The sequence below is a fragment of the Pogona vitticeps genome, chromosome 4 (assembly GCF_051106095.1).
Source record: "Pogona vitticeps strain Pit_001003342236 chromosome 4, PviZW2.1, whole genome shotgun sequence".
In the NCBI taxonomy this organism is placed as follows: domain Eukaryota; kingdom Metazoa; phylum Chordata; class Lepidosauria; order Squamata; family Agamidae; genus Pogona; species Pogona vitticeps.
The window spans coordinates 230,625,036-230,644,885 of NC_135786.1; the positions used below are offsets into that span (position 1 = coordinate 230,625,036).

At 44.6% G+C, this 19,850-nt stretch overlaps 2 protein-coding genes across 4 annotated transcripts in view; one reads left to right on the forward strand and one right to left on the reverse strand.

Moving 5' to 3' along the window:
- The window catches only part of CCN4 (cellular communication network factor 4), a 35,260-nt gene extending 30,646 nt beyond the window's left edge, over positions 1-4,614 (forward strand). The window contains exon 5 of the mRNA XM_020806404.3: positions 985-4,614. Coding sequence (XP_020662063.3) covers positions 985-1,284 — 300 coding nt within the window. The 3' untranslated portion in view covers positions 1,285-4,614. The remainder of the gene's footprint in view (positions 1-984) is intronic.
- A 4,712-nt stretch (positions 4,615-9,326) lies between these two features.
- The window catches only part of NDRG1 (N-myc downstream regulated 1), a 91,778-nt gene continuing 81,254 nt past the window's right edge, over positions 9,327-19,850 (reverse strand). For all 3 annotated transcript variants that reach the window (XM_072999356.2, XM_072999357.2, XM_072999358.2), the window contains 5 exons: positions 17,735-17,786; positions 16,803-16,850; positions 14,341-14,376; positions 12,679-12,730; positions 9,327-11,034 (listed from right to left, as the gene is read on the reverse strand). In XM_072999356.2, the coding sequence (XP_072855457.1) occupies positions 10,769-11,034; positions 12,679-12,730; positions 14,341-14,376; positions 16,803-16,850; positions 17,735-17,786 (454 nt within the window). In that variant the 3' untranslated portion in view covers positions 9,327-10,768. The remainder of the gene's footprint in view (positions 11,035-12,678; positions 12,731-14,340; positions 14,377-16,802; positions 16,851-17,734; positions 17,787-19,850) is intronic.

Here is a 19,850-nt window from a genome sequence, read left to right on the forward strand (position 1 = left end):
CATGTTCATGGATCCTTGTAATGAGTATTGTAAACTCAATTTATGGTGCTAATTCTTAGTAACCAAAAATGCTTGTTAGGTAACTTTTGAAATGTAACTTGGTTACGCCCTGGTAACCAAAACCTGAACAAATAATGCCTTAACGTATTCTCGAAGGCTTTCACGGCCGGGATCTGATGGTTGTTGTGGGTTTTTCAGGCTCTTTGGCCGTGTTCTGAAGGTTGTTTTTCCTGATGTTTCGCCAGTCTCTGTGGCCGGCATCTTCAGAGGACTGGACTGGAACTCTGTCCATGCTCTGTTGCTGTTTGTTGGATAGTTGAGTATTTATTGCTGTGGGAACAGCTTTTATCCTTTTCAGGAGATAGGGTGATGATGGCAAAACATCAGGAAGAACAATCTTCAGAACACGGCCAAAGAGCCCGAAAAACCCACAACAACCAAATAATGCCTTACATTTAACCCCTTACTTCCAAGCTCTGATAATAGGATTTGTAGCCCATCCTGACTGTAGGTCATCCTGACTGGAAGACTCTTGTTGGGATTGTGGAAAATAAATAAATAAATAATTTCCCAGATTCTGTGTATATTATGTGACATTCGTTTTGTGTCCCTCTTCAGATAGCAACTGGGCCAGGCTGATGCATTGCCCTGCTTAATAATAAGAATTGTGTGCTGTCATGTTGGTTCCAACATACTGTATAGTGACCCTGTCTAGGTAGGGAGTATGAAGAAGAGGTGTTTACCATTTCTTTCTGGCACCCTGAGGCTGCGCAGCTTGGCAAAGGCTACATAGGCTGGCTTTTCTCTTAGGAGGCAAAGTGGGAGATCAGACTCCCAACCTCTGGCCCCACAGCCAGAGAAAGCTAACTCTTTCTGAGCTATCCAGCCAGCTTGCCACCCATAGACTGCTAAATATTAGAAGCATGGTAACTCAAGAGCATTGGTTAATTGCACTCTCCTTTGTCCTTTGAACGCTCCCTGTAGCCTGGGAAGAAATGCTTAGCCGTGTACAGGAGAGACGAGCCAATGAACTACACGCTCTCTGGATGTGCGAGCAAGATGGCCTACAGGCCCAAGTACTGTGGCCTCTGTGTGGATGACCGCTGTTGCGCTCCATACAAGTCAAAGACCATCGAGGTGAGCTTCCGGTGTCCAGACGGGACGGGATTCTCCAGGAAAATCATGTGGATCAACGCCTGCTTCTGCAACCTGAGCTGCAATAACCCCAACGACATCTTTGCTGACTTGGCTCATTATCACGATTACTCTGAAATTGCTAACTGAGAGAGAGAGAGAGAGTTGGGCCAAATCCTGGAAAACATGGAAGGGATCGGAGAGGGAAATCAACCTGCCTTTTCCAAATCTTACACATTATTACTCTGATTTTACAGAGGAGAAAGCAATAATAAAAAAACCCGGAATCTTTTTATTCATCAAAGCAACCAAGAGAGAAACAGTCTGTATCTTTTTTTGTGGGTGGTATGCTGTGAAAATGAGGGTGGGAATCCGCTTGGCTTTTGCAAACGATGTGTCAGGTTCAACAGGTTGAGAGACCAGGTCCTATTCAGGTACATGGGGCACAACCATCAGTCAGGGGTTATGGGATCTGCAATCCAAAACTTATAGGGAGTTACATGTCCCCCCCCCCCAAAAAAAATCTCCAGGTAAGTAGATAAGGAATTGTCCATGAATCTGTAACGCTCCATGTCAACTGGATAGAGAAAGTACTGCTGCTTTCAAGGCTAAGAACAGTATGGTAGAATCTGGGGAGTATCAAGGATGCACTAGATCAGGCAATACAGAGAGCCCGTAATTAGAAGCCGATGATTCCATGGAGATGCACCACCAACCCGTCAGAATTGCAACTGAAACCTGTGTTTATCTCCTGGTGACCGATCACACTTAGCTGGAACACAAAGGAGTTGAGAATGGATGTGGCATGACAATCAGACATCTTTACGTGTGGAATAAACTGCAGTTCCTAATGATGTGCTATCCGTACCGTATTGTTCGAGCCGATTGGACAGTGCCTATGACATTGAGGCATGCAACATCCATCTCACCTGAGCTCCTCCTCCCCCTTACCCATGCAGCATGATCGCAGACCCACATGATGTTGCAGGAATCAGACGCAAGGGTCTGTGCAATCAAAAAGCATACCCAGACAGAGAGATGTGCATTTGAAAGTGCTCAGGGGAATCTAGGCTGCAGCGCTGGAGAGTTTGAAGCATTGTATGCAGCCTGTTTTTCTTTTCTTTTTTTGCTCAGACCATGAAGCTGGCTGGTAGGGAGAAATGGCCCCACAATTAGCTCATGCTACACAAGCCAGGCAGAGCACATTTCCTATTCATCGCGTCCTGAACTTCGCTATTGTGAAGGGGCACATGACTCTGCGTCGGGCCATGCGCAGCAAACATCTCGTAAACAAAGGCTCCCTTGAGAATTCTTTGCTCCAAACAAGGCACTCATGGGGAGGTGGTACAAGCGGGACTGGAAGCAAGAGATCCTAGGAAATGTCCCCGGGAGGAATTCAGGAGGAAACGTCTGCCTTCAGGCAAGGCTTGAAGACCAGTCGTTTGAAAAAGGGTTGGAAGTGGTCATGAAGGATCACTTCTGCCTGCCACTCTTTGGTCCCGTTGTTCCCTCTAGCAAGCAGGAGAGGGGTACCGGATTTATACAGTGGTGCCTCGCTAGACGATGATAATCCGTTCCACTGAAATCGCTGTTTAGCAAAATCATTGTCTAGCGAAAAGCATTTCCCCATTGGAATGCACTGAAACTTGTTTAATGCATTCCAATGGGGAAGAATTGTCATTGTCTAGCAAAGATCGGCCATAGGAAAGCCGCTTTGTGAACCGCCGATCAGCTGTTTAAATCACTGTTTTGCAAAGCTTAGGTCCTGAAAACACCCGTTTTGCGAGCGCGGAGGAAGCTGTCAAAATCGTCTAGCGAAAATTGGTTTGCGAAGCAGGGACCAAACATTGTCCAGAGAAATTCCCCCATAGGAATCACTGTTTTGCGAATCGCTATAGCGATCACAAAAAGTCAATGTCTAGCGAAAAAACTGTCTTGCGGGGTAACTGTCTAGTGAGGCACCACTGTATTTCAGAATGGCACTCCCAGAATTCCAGGAGCTGCCTGGGGGATCCAAGTTGAGGCACTCCAAAAGCAGAAATCCACAAACCTCTGCTTAGGGATAGAGTTGGGGGTTATTCACATTCAGATACGAATACCCCCATCTCTATTTAGGAGCCTTTGGAAAGCGTTAAGAAAGACCAGCTGTGACGTTCAGCACTGTGGAGGGCTGCTGTTCAGGATCTCAGCGGCTTCATTCCAGATCTGAGAGAAGTGACTTTCTGGAAGCACAGTTACCAGAATCCCCAGCCACTGTGGTTATTGGCCACACGATGTGAAGGATTCTGGGACCTGTAGCCTCAAAATCTAAGCCATGTGACATTTCGCCCTCCTGCCATCACACACCTTATCACTAGCCATCATTCTGTACTGACCATGCTCAGTCCTTCTTTGGCTGATTTTTTGTTTATGTGTGGATAGAAGGTCTTCCTCCTTAGGTTCACCCCCCCCAAATAATTTCTGTCTTCCTGCAAACCCCAAGGTCCCTCCAAGCCTCCAAAAGATTTCTCCATCTTGTGCTGTTTTGTCCGCATCCACTTCTTAAAATTTGCAATGAGAGGAGTTTTTAGAAGACGAAAAACTTACAAAAAGTAGTTTACTAGGGGCAAAAATGGGGCTTAGGGCGGGAATCATGTGTATCCTTTGTTCTTCTACCATCCTCATCTCTGGGCTAAACTGCAAGTCAAGCAACTGTTTGGATTTAACACAGAGATCAGAAGTGTAACATGTTTTGAACACAATTACCAGATTTCTCCCACTGGTCATGCCGGCTGGTGGATTTGGGGAACAATGGTCCCCCCCAAAGGATCCTTCCTCATCTCTCTGTTAAATCCATCTCATCTGTGAGAGCAAAGACCGCTGCGTGGAGTCTTTTCTGCTACACCACCGTCTTAATGAAAATGCCACTGAATCAGTGCTGTTTACAAGAAGGAAGGAAGCAACTGCTGGTAATGATATTGTTTGCCATCTGATGGCAGACAGCCTGGGTGGGGTGGGGGACATGTCATGCGGAGGTCAGCAAGCTTTAGACGCCTTTCCAGGGGTGCTTTGATTCCAGTCTTGATCCCTGGTTGCTCTACGCAAAACCCTCAGCGCTTGCCAAGTGCCTTTCACGGCAGGGAGTGTGCGACGGGTCTTCGCAAGGAGGATTCTGTTCCTTCCTGCCTGTCTTAAAGTTAAGCGGCTTAGGGTACCACCAGCTGGGGAGACGTCCCTCCTGGATGGGGCAATTATCCACTTCTGGGACAAGGCTCAGAAATAGCATGGTGTGCATGTTTTCAACACAAGGGTCACTTCTCTACAGCTGTTTTGGGCAAGGAATGAGGATCCTTGCCTGCTTCATATTTGGACACTTTCTACTCATGGCAGGCACCGTGCCAGCTGTTCCTCTCTATTATTAAGAGCTGAGCTCCTTTGAAGAAAGAAATGTTTTGCAAAAAAAAAAAAAGGTATAAATCAATCAGTCCAAAAAAATAAAAACAATAGCAGCCAGCACACCCTGGAATAAGCTAGAAGTCTAATTTGTAAAACTTCTCCTTGAGAATTTTAAATTTATCTCCCTAGGCACTCTATTTATTCAGAGACAGAATCTAAGCTGCTTTTCATTCGACTGTCCCCAGGGTAGAAGGCATTGAAATTTAATGATAAAGTGCATAAAGGAAGTTGCAGATTTTTTGTCTTCGACCTCCCTTGATGTCAGGCTGAGGGAGATACAGTGGTCCACGACACCGTCAAACATCTCGGGATTTGTTCCACTTACAAAATGGGTGAATTTGAAATATTTATTTATTTATTTATTTATTTTGCTGCCCACATGATGCAAAAGCTGATTCAAATCCATCTGGTGCTCTCTCTTTTTTTTTTTAACTTGCAAAGCATTTTCCCCTCTCCTCTCTGGGGGCTTCTACTTCTTTCTTGCTGGAAGCATTCAAAGGGGCTTTCCTCCCCCCCTCCCCCAGTCCATATTTGTGTAAAGATGGAAGCCGTGTCTGTATAGGAGGGAGGGAGGAAGAGCAGGAGGAGAAGAGGCAGCCGTGAAAAAAGAGAGTGAGAGAGACTGAGGAGGGCAATGAAAGAGAGCAGAGAGGATGGGGTGTGCCCGTGTGGAGGGGAAATAGTGGGTAAAAAAGGAGGAAGAACAGAAGCCACCACATTACTCAATGCCCTTTGCCACCTTTATTGCTTGTGGAGGGGCTGAGGGAAGGTTCCTGAATAACCTCTTGTCAGGTGTGTTTCTTTCTGAGGGAGTGTGTGTGTGAAAGGGAGCCCAAGGACGTTTATTGAATGCAGGATTGGCAGAGGGAAGAGGAAGGAGAAGAGGGGTGTGTATGTGAAGTACCAGGTACGGAGGCCAACTGAAGTTGGAGAAGGCAAAAAGAGAGAAGGAGGGGGTGGAGAGTGCAAATTCTTTGAATTGTTGGTGTGGTAAATGAACTCTCAGTTGAATCCACACATCCAGTATGAGGGCGGACGATTTCAGATGCAACAAAGGATGTGCATCAAATGTAGCTGCACCCACAATTGGACTGGTGAGACCCACTGCTATTCCATACAAAGTGGGCATCCTTAATACTGTGCCTACCGGAAACACATCTCCGATGGGCACCCCCTCTCAAATTCTCTTGCCCCGCTACCTTTATTATTATTCTTTAGCAGGAGTGTGTCCTCACAGCCTTGCACCCACCCACTGTCTTTGTTTCCTCTTGAATGCCACTGGGTCTAGAGTAAAGAGGGAAACAGTGTCCCTTGTTCGTAATTTGTTGTTTGGTTGTGTCCGACTCTTTGTGACCCCATGGACCAGAGCACGCCAGACCCTCCTGTCTTCCACTACCTCCCAGAGTTGGGTCAAATTCATGTTGGTTGCTACAACCATCTCGTCTTCTGCTGTCCCCTTCTCCTCTTGCCTTCACTCTTTCCCAACATCAGGGTCTTTTCCAGAGGATCTTCTCTTCTCATGAGATGGCCAAAATATTGGAGCTTCAGTTTCAGGATCTGTCCTTCCAGTGAGAATACCCTGCTTCAAATCCCTTATGTAGGGTTTGGGTGCAAGCTCTTCCAACCTCACCAGTTTGTCTTTCAGCAATGTTTTGCCATGTCACGCACTGGCGGCAGCAGTCATGGTAAGAACAGGCAAGGTTTGCCCCTTCCTGGCCTTCCAGGTATGCCCACCTGTCCAAAAAGATTGGGGAGCTCTCCTGTAGGGACAGGCGTTGAGTTAGGCAATGAGATCACCTTTTCCTCTGCTACTGAAAAGATGCCTAGGGTCCACTCAAGAGACTGACCAGGTTGGAGAGATAAAATGACAGTAAAGCTTAGGAGAAGAAGACACAGAGGGATGAATACACGGCTAACACAACAGACACTGGTTACAAAAGACTCCGATTCAGTCTTTCATATCTCCTATGCCACTCAAATGATATAGTACTCATTTATACTATGCTACCCAACGTAACACCAATGTTCTCCTTGAATAGTACTCTGATTCCATTGGCAGAATCAGAAAAAGGATTTAAAAGAAACAAACGAAAAAGGGAAGTTTGTCTCACCTTTGAACTTATACTATTCACATGGACCAAACAGCTTCGGACAGCTCCCATTATAGTACTTCACGCTTGCTCCGCCATCTTGATTAGCTTGGCATCAGCAAACTCAGTTTCATTATGGCTTGCCTGATGCCAGTTCATTTGTTGTTAAGTTCAATAACATGAACACAGATCTCTACAGCACCTGATCGCCCGTTTCTCAGCCCATTGTGAAAAGGGGTTAATCCGTGCTACGCTTCATGGCATGTAAACTCCCTGGAAACTCAGCTTAAGGCTCCAGGAGACCAATATGAGTATTAGAAAATGTGACTTTTCAGGTCCACCAACAAACTCAGTGCCTGGGATTCATGGAATACAGTGGTGCCTCGACTTATGAATGTCCCCACTTACGACCATTTCAAGTTATGACCATCTCCAGCCACAAAATTTTGCTTCAACCTGCAACCGGAGCTTCGAGTTCCGACCGGAAAAAAGGCAGGGAAAAAGGTAGGGAATTCAAAGTGCTAACCGTTGGTGGCATTTCACCCCAATGGTTAAGAGAGTGTGGGTTTGCAGGGAGGCTTCAGACTGCCTGGCTTCTGCTTCTGAGTGAGTACATACAGGCTTTTTTGCAGCATGGGTTTGGACCGGGGAAGGTTATGTTTCTGTCCTGTGAGTTTTTAATTTTTTGGTCTGTGTTTTTTTTTTTTTATCAGCCCCAGTGCGTTCCGAGGGGGCCTGCAATGTTGTTTTGGGTTTTTTTTGGTGATTTTTTTTCCTTTGGCCAGAACAGATTAAAGGGGTTTCAGTGCATTCCTGGGGGAAATGGTGCTTCGATTTACGACCAATTCGAGTTATGTTCCAGCTTCTGGAACGGATTAAGTTCGTAAGTCGAGGCACCACTGTGCTAATTTGCCTCCATATCATTAGCTTGAATGCACACAAACTCAGATCCATTTGCAAGGTGTCTCTTTTTTTAAAAGGAACCCCGCCCCCAGCTGCTTATATAGTGTTGAGAGCACTTGTGATCATGCATGTCTGCTTTGTGTTGCAATGGAAGTAACAGTGGATCACAATGTATACTCTAACACAGTGATTCCCAACCTTGGGTCTCCAGATGTTCTTGGACTACAACTCCCAGAAATCCTGGCCAGCAGAGCTAGGTAGGAACCACTGTTTTTATGCATCCTCTCTGTCGCCACCAGGACTGTAACTTAAGGACAGTTGTCCTTAACAGGCATACTACAAAACGCAGACAATCAAGGACTTTGGACAATTCCAGGGCATTGTTTTCTTCAATTTTCAGGAATCCTAGAATCATGGACTTGGGCCTGAGAAACCATTAGAGTTCAATCCCCCGCCAAAGGCAGGAATCCAAATCAAAGCAGATATGATGGCTGTCCAATTTTCTCTTGAATGCCTCCAACGTTGGAGCGCTCACTACATCCCAGGATAATTGGTTCCATTGTTGTACTGCTCTAACAGTTAGGAAGTTTGTCCTGCTATTCAACTGAAATATGGCTTCCTGTAACTTGAGCTCATTGTTGCATGTCCTGCACTCTGGATGATCAAGAACAGATCCTGTCCCTCCTCTATATGATTGCCTTTCAAGGATTTGAAAAGTGCTGATATATCTCCCCTCAGTCTTCTTTTCTGAACGCTAAACATGCCCAATTCTTTCCTTCCAGAAATGCAGGGGCGACTCCGCATCAAGACTATTTGAGCTCATTCTCTCCTGGGTTGAAGTCAGCACTATGATTTGTCACAGCTACAGTACACATCTCCTCCTCATATAGCCTCTTTCACAACACTGTTTTGGTGACTACACTTTGAATTCAAGGCATACCAAGGAGAAGTTGGCCCTTTGCCCCCAACAGATTGAACCAGGGTGTTGGATTCAACTGGGGTAAAGGAGGCTGCCTTTTTCTCTTTCTGCTACAGAAACAAGAGCTCGAAAGAATTCAAAGGGGGATGGAATGCAGATGCCTAAGTGAGCCAAATTCAGAAGTAGGGACAGAAAACTAAATCAAACATTTTGTTGGCAATCACAAAGGAACCCTCTCTACTGCATTAAAACCTGGGGTGTGTGTGCGTGTGTGTATTCAAGCTTTCTATAGCCACCTCTGTGGGATCCAGATGTTCTTTCTGCAAATAACTGGTCTCCTCTATCAGTGCTGTGCCCTCCTGATTTCCTATTGACCAGGAATGAACAAATAACCAGGAGAAATGTCAAAGTCTTTAGAGATGGTCAGGAAACGCTGGTTCGGCAGAGTTGGTTCCCTCGTTGAACATCTGGTCCATGGTTTGGCTTCCTGCCATCTCCAGCTGGCACCCAATCAACAGCTGTGCCGGGAGGATGTGTGGCAGGACACTGCCACTGAGTGGGCACCCACTGGAGGGGGCGGGGCATCAAATCACAGATCAGCTGTTCGGCCAGGAAACTAATCATGTTTCGTGCCCATCTCTAGATGATCCACAATGTTTAGGTTCTTATGCAAATGGGTTCTTCCACAAGCTGGTGAGGTTTGTTTTTAACCCTTCATCAGATTACATTTGCTTGAAATCTGTAGTTGTCTTGACGTGGAAGAATTAAACCCATTCTTAGGAGAAGGAATCTTTCCTCCGGAAGATCACCCATGCGTGCCAGGACACAAAACAGATACGAACCACTGCAAAGTTACAAATTTATATATATTTTTCGAAATAAATACAAATAATTCATTAATAAAAACTTTCCCCAAAGGTTTACACCCTTCTCACGTTACAGTCTGCTGTTCCTCCTTTCCAAACACCCAAGATAATTGTGAAGCTGTCAATTTTAGAGAAGTAATTAAGCTAGACTAGAAATCAGTTCTCTTCAACTACCCCAAATATTCAGGTGTCGAGACGCTTGATGCTTTAAATGCTTGATCTTCAAAATTCATCAGCTAGTGATATAAGCAACAGAAAAGCCAGTAGAAAAAAAATCTTTAAAAACTACAATTCCCATCTATGCTGGAAATCTTTAGATTCCTCAAAATTCAGCTCTGCAGACTTCAGGAGAAGAATTCAAAGTTACAAATCAATACATCTTTATGTTTACAGTCATCAAAATAAATCCCCATTTGTTGTTTCTGCATCTTCCATAAACATTGCAGAATATACCTATTCAGCATCAGTTAAGCCTGACTTCTAGGGCTTGAACAGCCGGTGCCAACTGACTACAGCATAAATGTCAAACAATGAAAATAAAGTTTCCACCTTCAATGACAACTTAACTGTTAGATTCAACTGGACGACCCAACGTTGGTTAAGAATGCCAAAAAGCATCACACAAGCCAGAGATTGGGTGAAGGGGGGGGGACACTCACCAGCAGGGAGAGCCAGCCCCCCCTTGACTGCTCAAAATAGTTCAACTAAATCAATTAACTCTGCTGTCTCTGAATGTCCTTTGAAATGCAAACCCAAAGACCCAAACGCTTAACCACCTTTGGACAGGATTTTGAAAAGTACTTTCCCTTAAGTTTTAAAAGGGGAATGCTCACAACTAACTCTCAAATGATGTGAAATAGTGGCTTAAGTTCCGTTGGCCTGAAAGTTGTATTAAGTTCCCTATTTCAGTTATTATGTATTGATCTAGGAAGCTACTCACAATGCTGGACTCAGAGGACCAGGTGATTAATATGTACAGATTTAAGCAATTCTAGGCTTAAGCAAGGCTGTAGTTTTCCTCCTTAAAAAAGCCTCCCATCTTCCTTGGCTTTTTCCAAAGCAAAGCTCTGAAATAAAAATGGGGATTTTTTTTTTAAAGGGGAAAATTTAGGACCGGAGATGGAATATGTGCTTTGAAGACTTTTATTTCTGAGTCAGATCCTAGGCGGTTTATGTCCTCTGGCCTTGGCATTTGCAAGCGCTGTTAGCTCTATTGTAGGGAGATGTTTTAAAGTAATCTAGAATTAGTTTGAAGAAAGAAGAGCAGCAGTCTCTGTTAAAGGGAACAAAGCAACCGAAACGTCTGCTTTATTGGTCCTGGCCAAACTCTGCGTAGGGGGGACTGAGCAGTGTGTTACAGAAAACATTTTAGATTTAATATTGTGGTACAGAAGTGGGATCCAGACTCAGGCCTGTTTGGTTTAACAAGAAACCTCCATGGACTTTGGGCTGGATTGCTCGGCATTGTTCGCCGAATTAGGAGTGAGCTCAATGCGGGTGTCTGCGTGAGCACGGTTCCTGATGGCTTCACTGGTGTGGGACCGGCTCCGGGATCCTTCCCCGGTGTGGGACCGGCTCCGGGACCCTTCCCCGGTGTGAGATCGGCTCCTGTTCCCTTCCAGGGATGTGACGCTGGAACCAGACGCCGTGCGGGATCTCATGAGTCTTGTCATGCTTGCGGAAGGCACTGAAAAAAGGAAAAGGAAAAAAAAGTGCATCAGCCAATATGGAGGAAATCATTTCAGAGGGGAAAAAAGTATATTGTGTATATGAGAGCAATGTACCAACATACTGAAAACCACAGATATAGAAGGGCTCAAAATCAAGGAGATGATGCAGGAGAATGTGAGGAGACTGTATTCCATGCAGGTGCAATTCTGGAATCCTCGACCATCAAGGCTCAAGAACTGAAGGGTCATCTAGTCCAGTGGTTCTTAACCTTGGGTTACTCAGGTGTTTTTGAACTGCAACTCCCAGAAATTCTAGCCAGCACAGCTGTTGGTGAAGACTTCTGGGAGTTGCAGTCCAAAAACACCTGATTAACCCAAGGTTAAGAACCACTGATCTAGTCCATCCTCCTGTTGACGAAACCTCGTCAAGAGAAGTCTAAATTCAGAGGCCTCCTCTCTCTGCTATCTATCATATGAACTGGTGGATAGCAGGGTCATTTTTATTTATTTTTAAAAAATTTAACCCACCATTCCCCTTAAAAACAACCCAAGGCAGCTTACAATGATTAAAAGAATATATTGAAGTTAATAACAATGAGTCCACAATACATAAAGGATCAATGAATACAATAACTCCAAAATGTAAGCAACACCAAAATACATTCAATGCAGTTAAGGTACAAACATCCATATGAAAAACTGCACACTGGAAGCTATTCAGTTAGGGCAGTGATGGCGAACCTATGGCACGTGTGCCACAGCTGGCACATGAAGCCCTTTCTTCTGGCACACGACAAACCTTTTGAAGTGGCTACAGCTAGGATTTCCCCTTTCTCCTTTCCTGTTCTGGATCCTTTAACTTCCTGTTTGTCCCCATGATCCCCCCCTTAACTTCCTGTCCGTCCCCATGATTCCCCCTTTAACTTCCTGTCCGGCCCCATGATTCCCCCTGAAACTGCCACTTCCTGTTCTGGTCTTCCGGGCGGCACGGCAGACACTGGTTTCTTCCCCACCCCCTCATTTTGGGCACTCGAGCCGAAAATGGTTTGCCTCCAATGACTTAGGGAAAAGTCTTCGCCTGTTAGTGAAAGGAGAGCAAAGATGGGGCCCACCTGGCCTCATGTGGGATGAAGTTCCAAAGTCTGGGAGCAGCCACAGAGAGGGCCCTCTCCCGGGTCCCCACTAAATGTACCAGCAAAGGTGGCAGGACTGAGGAAAAGGCCTCTCCTGGTAATCTTAAGCAAGTTCATGAAGGGAAATACAGTTGGGAGGAGCTGCAAAAGGCCTGGGATATGACTAAATCCATAAACCTTCCCAATGCATTGCTCCGGTTGGCCCCTTTGCATAACTAAATCTTAAACGGGTCCTAACATTTCCCCCCCATCTAGGAACCATTTTTGCATTTCCTTCAGCAGCCCCTTCCAAAGACAACCAAGCAAAACTTTCCAATTCTTCTCCAGAGTCCACAAAAAATCCAAATGGGCAGAAAACCTTGCCCAATTTCTATCAGGGCACATAACATTGTGGCACGGTTGCACACCGTGTCCCTGCAACAACAACAAAATCTAAAACTAAACAGCCACCCCAGCCAACAAGAAACCCGCAGGGTTTCTTACTCGTGGGCATGCTGGCACTTTATTTCCAACAAGGTATGTACTTACTGTATCCCATTCCCTGGATAAAGTATTTGAAAGCTTCAGCAAGTTTTGCAGGCTGTAGAAAGAAGGATAAGATGGGAAAATGATCAGCCGTAGCCGTCACGGATTGCAACCATGGACAATTCTTTTGGGGCAGCAATATCAGTTGCCACCGTCCCAGTATAAGCTGTCTGGTATTTGAAAAGTGACTGGTAAAGAGGATAGTCGAAAGAACAGAAATGAAGTCAGTGGGGAATCTTCTCAAGGAATCTCTCTCCTCCTCCCAAAGGTGAGTGGGAGAGGTAGTTTCATCAGAAGCTGCCTCTATACAGTCTAATGGGCATCAAGATTCACCCTCCCATGCTCCTTTGTGAATCACATAGATCCCTGGGGCACGCATAGCGTAATGGGGAACCTTTCTTATTGTTTCATGCAGCAGCAGTGTGGAAAGGCATGGAAGGAGGAAGGACTGGTCTAAACCCTTCTTTTGGGGCAATCACTTCCTTAATTCGGTGCCTGGGGGAGTGTTCTTGGCAAATGAGGCATTTCCTCCCCCTAACATTCTGAAAGTCCCATTCCTGGCGGGATGTTCTGGTAGGTGCATGCAAGTGGTCAGCAGCTTCTATACACAAAAGCCACGTGAGACCTCCCCCACCTTGCTTCCACAGAAAAGAGAAGCCAGACAGAAACATCAAGTAGCTAAACAGGATACAGTGGTACCTCGCATAACGAGCGCACCGTTGAATGATGAATCCGCATTGCAATGCGGTTTTCCCCATCGCTAATGCGAGGGCATGCTCGCATTACGATGGGGTAACAGCTGTTCGGCGGTTCCAAAATGGCTGCCGGACACCCAAAATGGCCACCGGAACACCCAAAATGGCCGCCGGAACATGGGAAAACAGCGGAGAATGGTGAGCTTTGGGCCCATTTGGAACGCATTAAATGAAGTTTGGGTTTCCCTGTTCCGCTTAATGATGTTTTCCCATAGCGAAGGTTAATCCGGAACGGATTAACCTCGCTATGCGGGGCACCACTGTACTGCTTTTATTTATGGATTGGACCTATAAAGCCTTTAATGGCTTAGGACCTTGATATATGTCCGAACGTCTGCCCCAGAAAACAGCTGCCTGTTTTACATGCTGCTCCCAAGCCGCAGCATGAAGGGTGGTCACACTGAGAGAGGCCCAAAAGAGGACAACGGCAATCGAGTCTTCTTGGTGGTGGCCTCTATTCCATGGAATAAATTTCCACCCGAGTTTCTCCAGGCTCTATCCCTCCTGACTTTTAGGAAACTACTGAAGACACAACTTTATAAAAGTGGCCTTCAAGAACATATATCCCACTGCTGTGAATGTTTAATTATAGGGTTTTTTTAAAAAAATCAGACATCTCCATAGTGTTTGGATATGTATGTGGGTGGTGTTTGGGGTGTGTGTGTGTTGGGGGGGGCAATAGTCTATTTTGTAAACCACCCAGAGCAGTGAGCCTCAATAAGTGGGGCAAATATGGTGTTTAATTCTCCTATTCCTTAGTTTCTGTTTGTACATCTCTTCCCCATGTGACTCCAGCAAGGTCCTTCTAGATGAAGCCATACAGAATACATCCTCTTCCCCATCTTAACCCCCACCCCAAATAAGAAATCAACTACGAGAACCTCTAATGAGTTATTTATTGATATCTTACCTGAGAAACCTGAGGGAGACCACCACAATCAGCCATCTGTAGGGGCAATATAATATAATGTAATATAATATACAGCAACATCGCATCACATAATATGGGCTTAAATCTGAGTGTGGGGACATTTTTTCGTGTGTTTATGTGTAAAAGCTATCTACTGAAAAATCCTTTTTTAAAAATTACATCCACATTTCCCTGTATTTTTCCGTGTGTTAAGACTTCTGTCTTATACTCTTTAATACTTTAAAATCTTTAGACTAAAAATTGAGGGTCGTCTTATACACGGAAGTAAGCTGAGGAGAGAACAAAAACAAGTAGAGGGGAAAGCAGAGATCAAAGCTGTCCTGCAGGGCTTTGATCCCTTTTCCCCCACCCTTGCTAAGTCCCACTTAAGATTTCTTAATTTTGGATTAGAAAAGTGGGGGGCATCTTATACATGAGGGTGTCTTATACATGGAAAAATACGGTAACTCCTCAAGCTACTTCTCACTTTGCAACAGCCCATGCTCTTCATTGCCTTGTGGCAGCTATGGCCTTCATATGAAAAAAAGCACAATTTTCTGAATTCATTTTGATGCCATTTTGAGAACTGCATCCTCCTTACCTAATTCTTTGCAAAGTGATGTCTCTGAAACCAAACCAACTTCCCCATCAGGGAAACAAAGCAAAAGAAAAACAACAACAACAACAACAACAACAACAACAAATGTAGCAAACTTGCTAAGACAGACGTTTAAGGTTTTTACACTTCTTTCTTGTTGTGGGCCCTCAAGTCGTCTCTGATTTGTAGCGACCCTATGAATGCACACACTCCCAGATGTCCCTTTACACCTACGGAAGGGTGTTATACTGTGGATCAAATGTGCAATTTTCTAGTGATTTCATAAATGTGTACCAGACCCAGAACTTTGTTACCAATATCTCGGTGTCCTCTTGCGGCTTAGTTACCAGCACGCTCGGCTCCCAGGACAGCTAAGGGATTTAACGTTAATCTGCAATCTCAGGGCGAGGTGTCAGCGGAATGAGAGCAAACTATATATTTGCTCTTCATGAAGGACACACCCTTCGAGTAACAACAGCACTGAACCTTATCTCACAATAACCAGCACCCAAAAGAATCAGTGGCGTTGGATCCCATAAACACGACCACGTGGATCACAATAAACAAGTCATTCACGTTCTTCTGAAGCAGATTCTCTACATGTGTGCTCCTGCCTTTTTAAAAGAGTCCTGTATCTCTCTCTTGTTTTTAACTACTGTGGGACTGAGTTTTAAAACATGCTTCTAGAAGCTTCCAGAGGCTTGCCAACCAAGCCTCTGCTTGAGAACCCCACAATTTTCCTCATTGTTGCAGGATCACCTCCATCCCTGGTGCTACTTAATTATTATTATTATTAATGTACAGTACCACATTGGTTTCTGTCTTTGGGGGCAGCTGGGTCAGTGGGTAGCGCTCATTTTCCTCACCACTAGGCACTCACAGACAGGATCGCTGAGGTGGTGCCAGAGAACCTGAGACAATTTAGGGTTGCACCTCACTTCCTACTTTTTACAGGATGAGTCTCCCTCATGACCCACGAGGGAGACAGGTGCCGTCCTGAGAGGGCGCGAGGCAGCTGTCCGAGAGTGAGATTAAAAAAAGAGGGAAGTAGACTAAAGACGGAGGGTGTGGGCTTCTTCTCAGGACATCTGGAGGGATACACACACACACACAACATGGGCAAAGACCTCTAGTGTAAAACAAGCTGTCTGGAGACTTGGCTGGTGCTATGGTTTGACTTCAGTACTAAGTTTCCCTCAGTCGTTGGAGGTTAAAGATCTTCCCTTAAAAGAGACTGTGGGTTTCCTTTCTAAGGCGTACGGCTTTCAGTTGCTCAAAATTACTTTGTATAAGCCAAGTGTTTACCTCCTTTTAAACAATTTACGTTTCTAACTCTGGGAACTGGTGCAAATTTGATATACATGCTTATAAATAGATATCCCTGAGGCACAGAAGAAAAACTCCATTGAAGGCACGAGATTAACCAATTTTTGCTCCGTTTGAGCTCGGAAAGCATGTACTGTCCTCTCATGAGAGGGTGACAAAGATGGGAGGAGATGAACTGCTGCCCTTTATTGCATGACCCCTTTGAACTACTACTTGGCAGGATTAAAACCCATTAGGGAATGAGCTTCTAAATGCAGGGACGGCAGCATTATCCTTTGACCTCTAATCATGCTTACAACCCTGATGCACGTACAAGAATATGGGTCATCTGCTTTGGACACGGCAGACAAAGACGGAGCGGGCCCATAACTAGTCTTCATGTCCCTCTAAGCTACTAACCAGGAGACCCCTGCCCGAAAAAGACCCTCACCATCAAACACAATCGCTGCATGCAAATAAAACAACTCAGTGCTTTCTCAAGCTTTATATATTTATACAGGCTGTTTATAAAAACAGATGAATTCTATGTGTTCAGTACCTTTAAGAGGGTGGTCTTCGTTGGATCGAGTTTCGCATTGCAGTCAACCTATTTGGAAAAGAGAGGAGAGAGAAAAAGGTGAGGTTTCCTTTTACATGGTAACAATTGTACCAGTTTCAGGTCTCTTGAGACTAGCTTAAACCTGTAAATAAAGGCCAAACTACCGTATTTTTCTGTGAACAAGACACCCAATGTATAAGACACCCTGCCCCACTTTTCTAATCCAAAATTAAGAAATCTAAGTGGGGCTTAGCAAGTGTAGGGGGAAAGGGATCAAAGTGCTGCAGAATCGCTTTGATCCCTGCTTTCCCCTCCACTTGTTTTTGTTCTCTCCTCTGCTTGCTTCCGTGTATAAGACAATCCTCAATTTTTAGTCTAAAGATTTTAGACAAAAGTATAGTCTTATACAACGAAAAATACGGTATGTGCGATGGTAAATGTGCTGCCCCGTGATACACGGGTGGGTGAGTGGGGAGTAAAAGGAGGTAGTGTATACGCTTAAACCCCCCCTCCCAAGATGCAGTCCCAACTGAAATCGTCCCACCTGCTAAATTTCTTGGAAAAGAATGTCTAGCTGCCATTTCCTTGCAGCCACAGAGAAGGGTGCAATGAACCTGAGCTATACTTAACACTGCGGCTTTAACTCAGAGGAGGCTACTGAACTACACCAATTCACCTAGTTTTCAGGGATCAAGTCTAGAGAGGATGCTCCCACCCTAGTTCTGCTTTTCTTCTTGCAACGGCAGAAGTACAAACCCTTCTCACAAGACTGCCAAAGACAGCTACATAAGGCAATCTGAGTGTTAGATCACACAGAAGGCAACACAACTCAAAGCAAAGAGGACAGAACAGAGGAAGCAGCATTTCAGGGCTGCGCTACTATAAGTGACAAGTTCAGAATCACAACTTTTGTCCGTGTAATGCCTACGTACCACAGCATCCACTGCAGGAGAGCTATCGCCAACCACCAGCAGGGCAGGGCACCTGAAAGGAAACAAATGACGTTGCAGTCATTTCTATAATTCTTTGTGGCTTCTTGCTTTTAAGAAAGGGGTTAAAACGGAAGGCTATTAGCACAAAAGGCGTTAGGTCGTCAGTTACGCAAACGGACACCAACATTGCAGTGTCGTGAAATTTCGCTGTCTGCTTAAAGCATTTAGGACCACCTGAATTGTTCTACTGAACTGCACATGTCATCCAGGCAGCGATACATCTGGGTTGTAACATACATATGTCTGCAACACACTCCTTTAATATAAATTTGTTTGGATTATACCCTCTTGCTGATTATTCTAAAACACCTGTTTTCCATACAGTAGCCAATACAACCAGAATGGTATCTGTGATACATCCTGATAAAAGTCCCCATAGTACATGTTTAATCACCACAGTAGTCAAGATGTGGAATTTTGGACATATAGATAATATTAAAATAATTAAGGGTATGTGTGTAGAAAAAGCAGCCCTAAAGATAGACACTGCAATTTAAAAATGAGGTTGGAACAGCAGTTTACTAAAAGTCACTGCAAAACAATTCGCCAGCTCCAGCCAAGTCTAGAACCAAGGTCACTGTACATTAACGTTGCTATACCTGACCATTTAGCATGGAAGTAAACAAAGGGTTGAACTGAAAGGGAATTGATATAATTGGTTTGAAAGAAGTAGAACATTGCAATGTGTTGACATGGCTAAAGGGTGCTGTTTCAGATCCTGTGATTTGCTCTCATTTTGTTTTACTAGACCCTTGTAGTTTCAATCCCATTGAAATCCATAGGCTTTGGAACTGGCAGTCAAAATAATAATGCTTATCGTCATGGTGGCAGCTTGCCAGATTCTATTTACAGAAACTGGAAGATCAGAAGTATAAAACAAAACAGAGATTTCTACTACAAAATTTCCTGTCTTTTGCTTTTCAAAGTGCCTTTTAAGGCTATAAGCTCTTGCACTTTTAGAATGCAATTAAAACATTCTTTGGGGTATTTTTAGATCCCTGTATTTTGAATGCAGACTTAAGCATTTGCCTGCAATTTAAGTTTAATTATCATATACTTTCAAGCACATGGGCCTTCAATTTTTTGCAGAGCTGTTAAGACTTGCACACGTTTTTCAACAACTTTGAAGAATTTTTGTGCATATGGAACACAAAAGTAACACAGAGAAATAAAACATGTAGAATTAGACAAGCTGACATTGCCTTGAATCATTGCAACAATGAAAAGACTTGTATCTCAATACCCAGATGAATGTTGATGTGACTGGAAAATATAGTTTGATTTCACTCTGAAATTAACCCGTAACTGGGATGAATGGCTGCTGTAGGACTCTTAGGGAGATGTTCAGGTATCCGTGTCCCTGATCTGGCAATGGCTCTCTGGTATGGAATTCTGGGATTCGTTGTCTGGTGCAGGCTGTCTAGTTCACCTCTACACACCAGTGATCTAGCTGGGAAATCGAAACAACTCATGCAACTACAAAAACCAATCTAAAAAACGTAAAATCTTATGGATTTGTCATTCCTTTTTTTAAAAGAGAGAGAATTGTTTATGCATTAAATCTCCTACTAGATGCCCTAATAAGACAAGTCACTACCCATACGACTGTGTCGCTCAGTAACCCGAACAGCTCACAAGTAAACCAGTTAACCACTTAGTTGACCTTTTAAGCACTTAAGTCCCATGCTCTCCAGGGTCTGCTCAGCCACCAGAGGGTAAGCGACTAAGACCTGCCTATGTCACCTTCTTCATAAATCAGATTAAAGAGCAACTTGATCTGACCAGGAACACGGAGGTTGCTCACGTTCGGAGTGTTCAAGGAAGCAGTTTAAGTAGGAGGAAGTAGGTGAGACAGCGTGGGAGAGAACTTGGGCAGAGACTGGAAGGAAATCAGGGCACGGGGCTGCAAGAAGTCTTTGGCTGGTCATGCTCCAATTGTGTCTGGTAGGTCTTGCTATTCAAGTAGGACAGTGGTTCCCAACCTTGGGTAACCCAGGTGTTCTTGGACTGCAATACCCAGAAGTCTTCACCACCAGCTGTACTGCCTGGGGCTTCT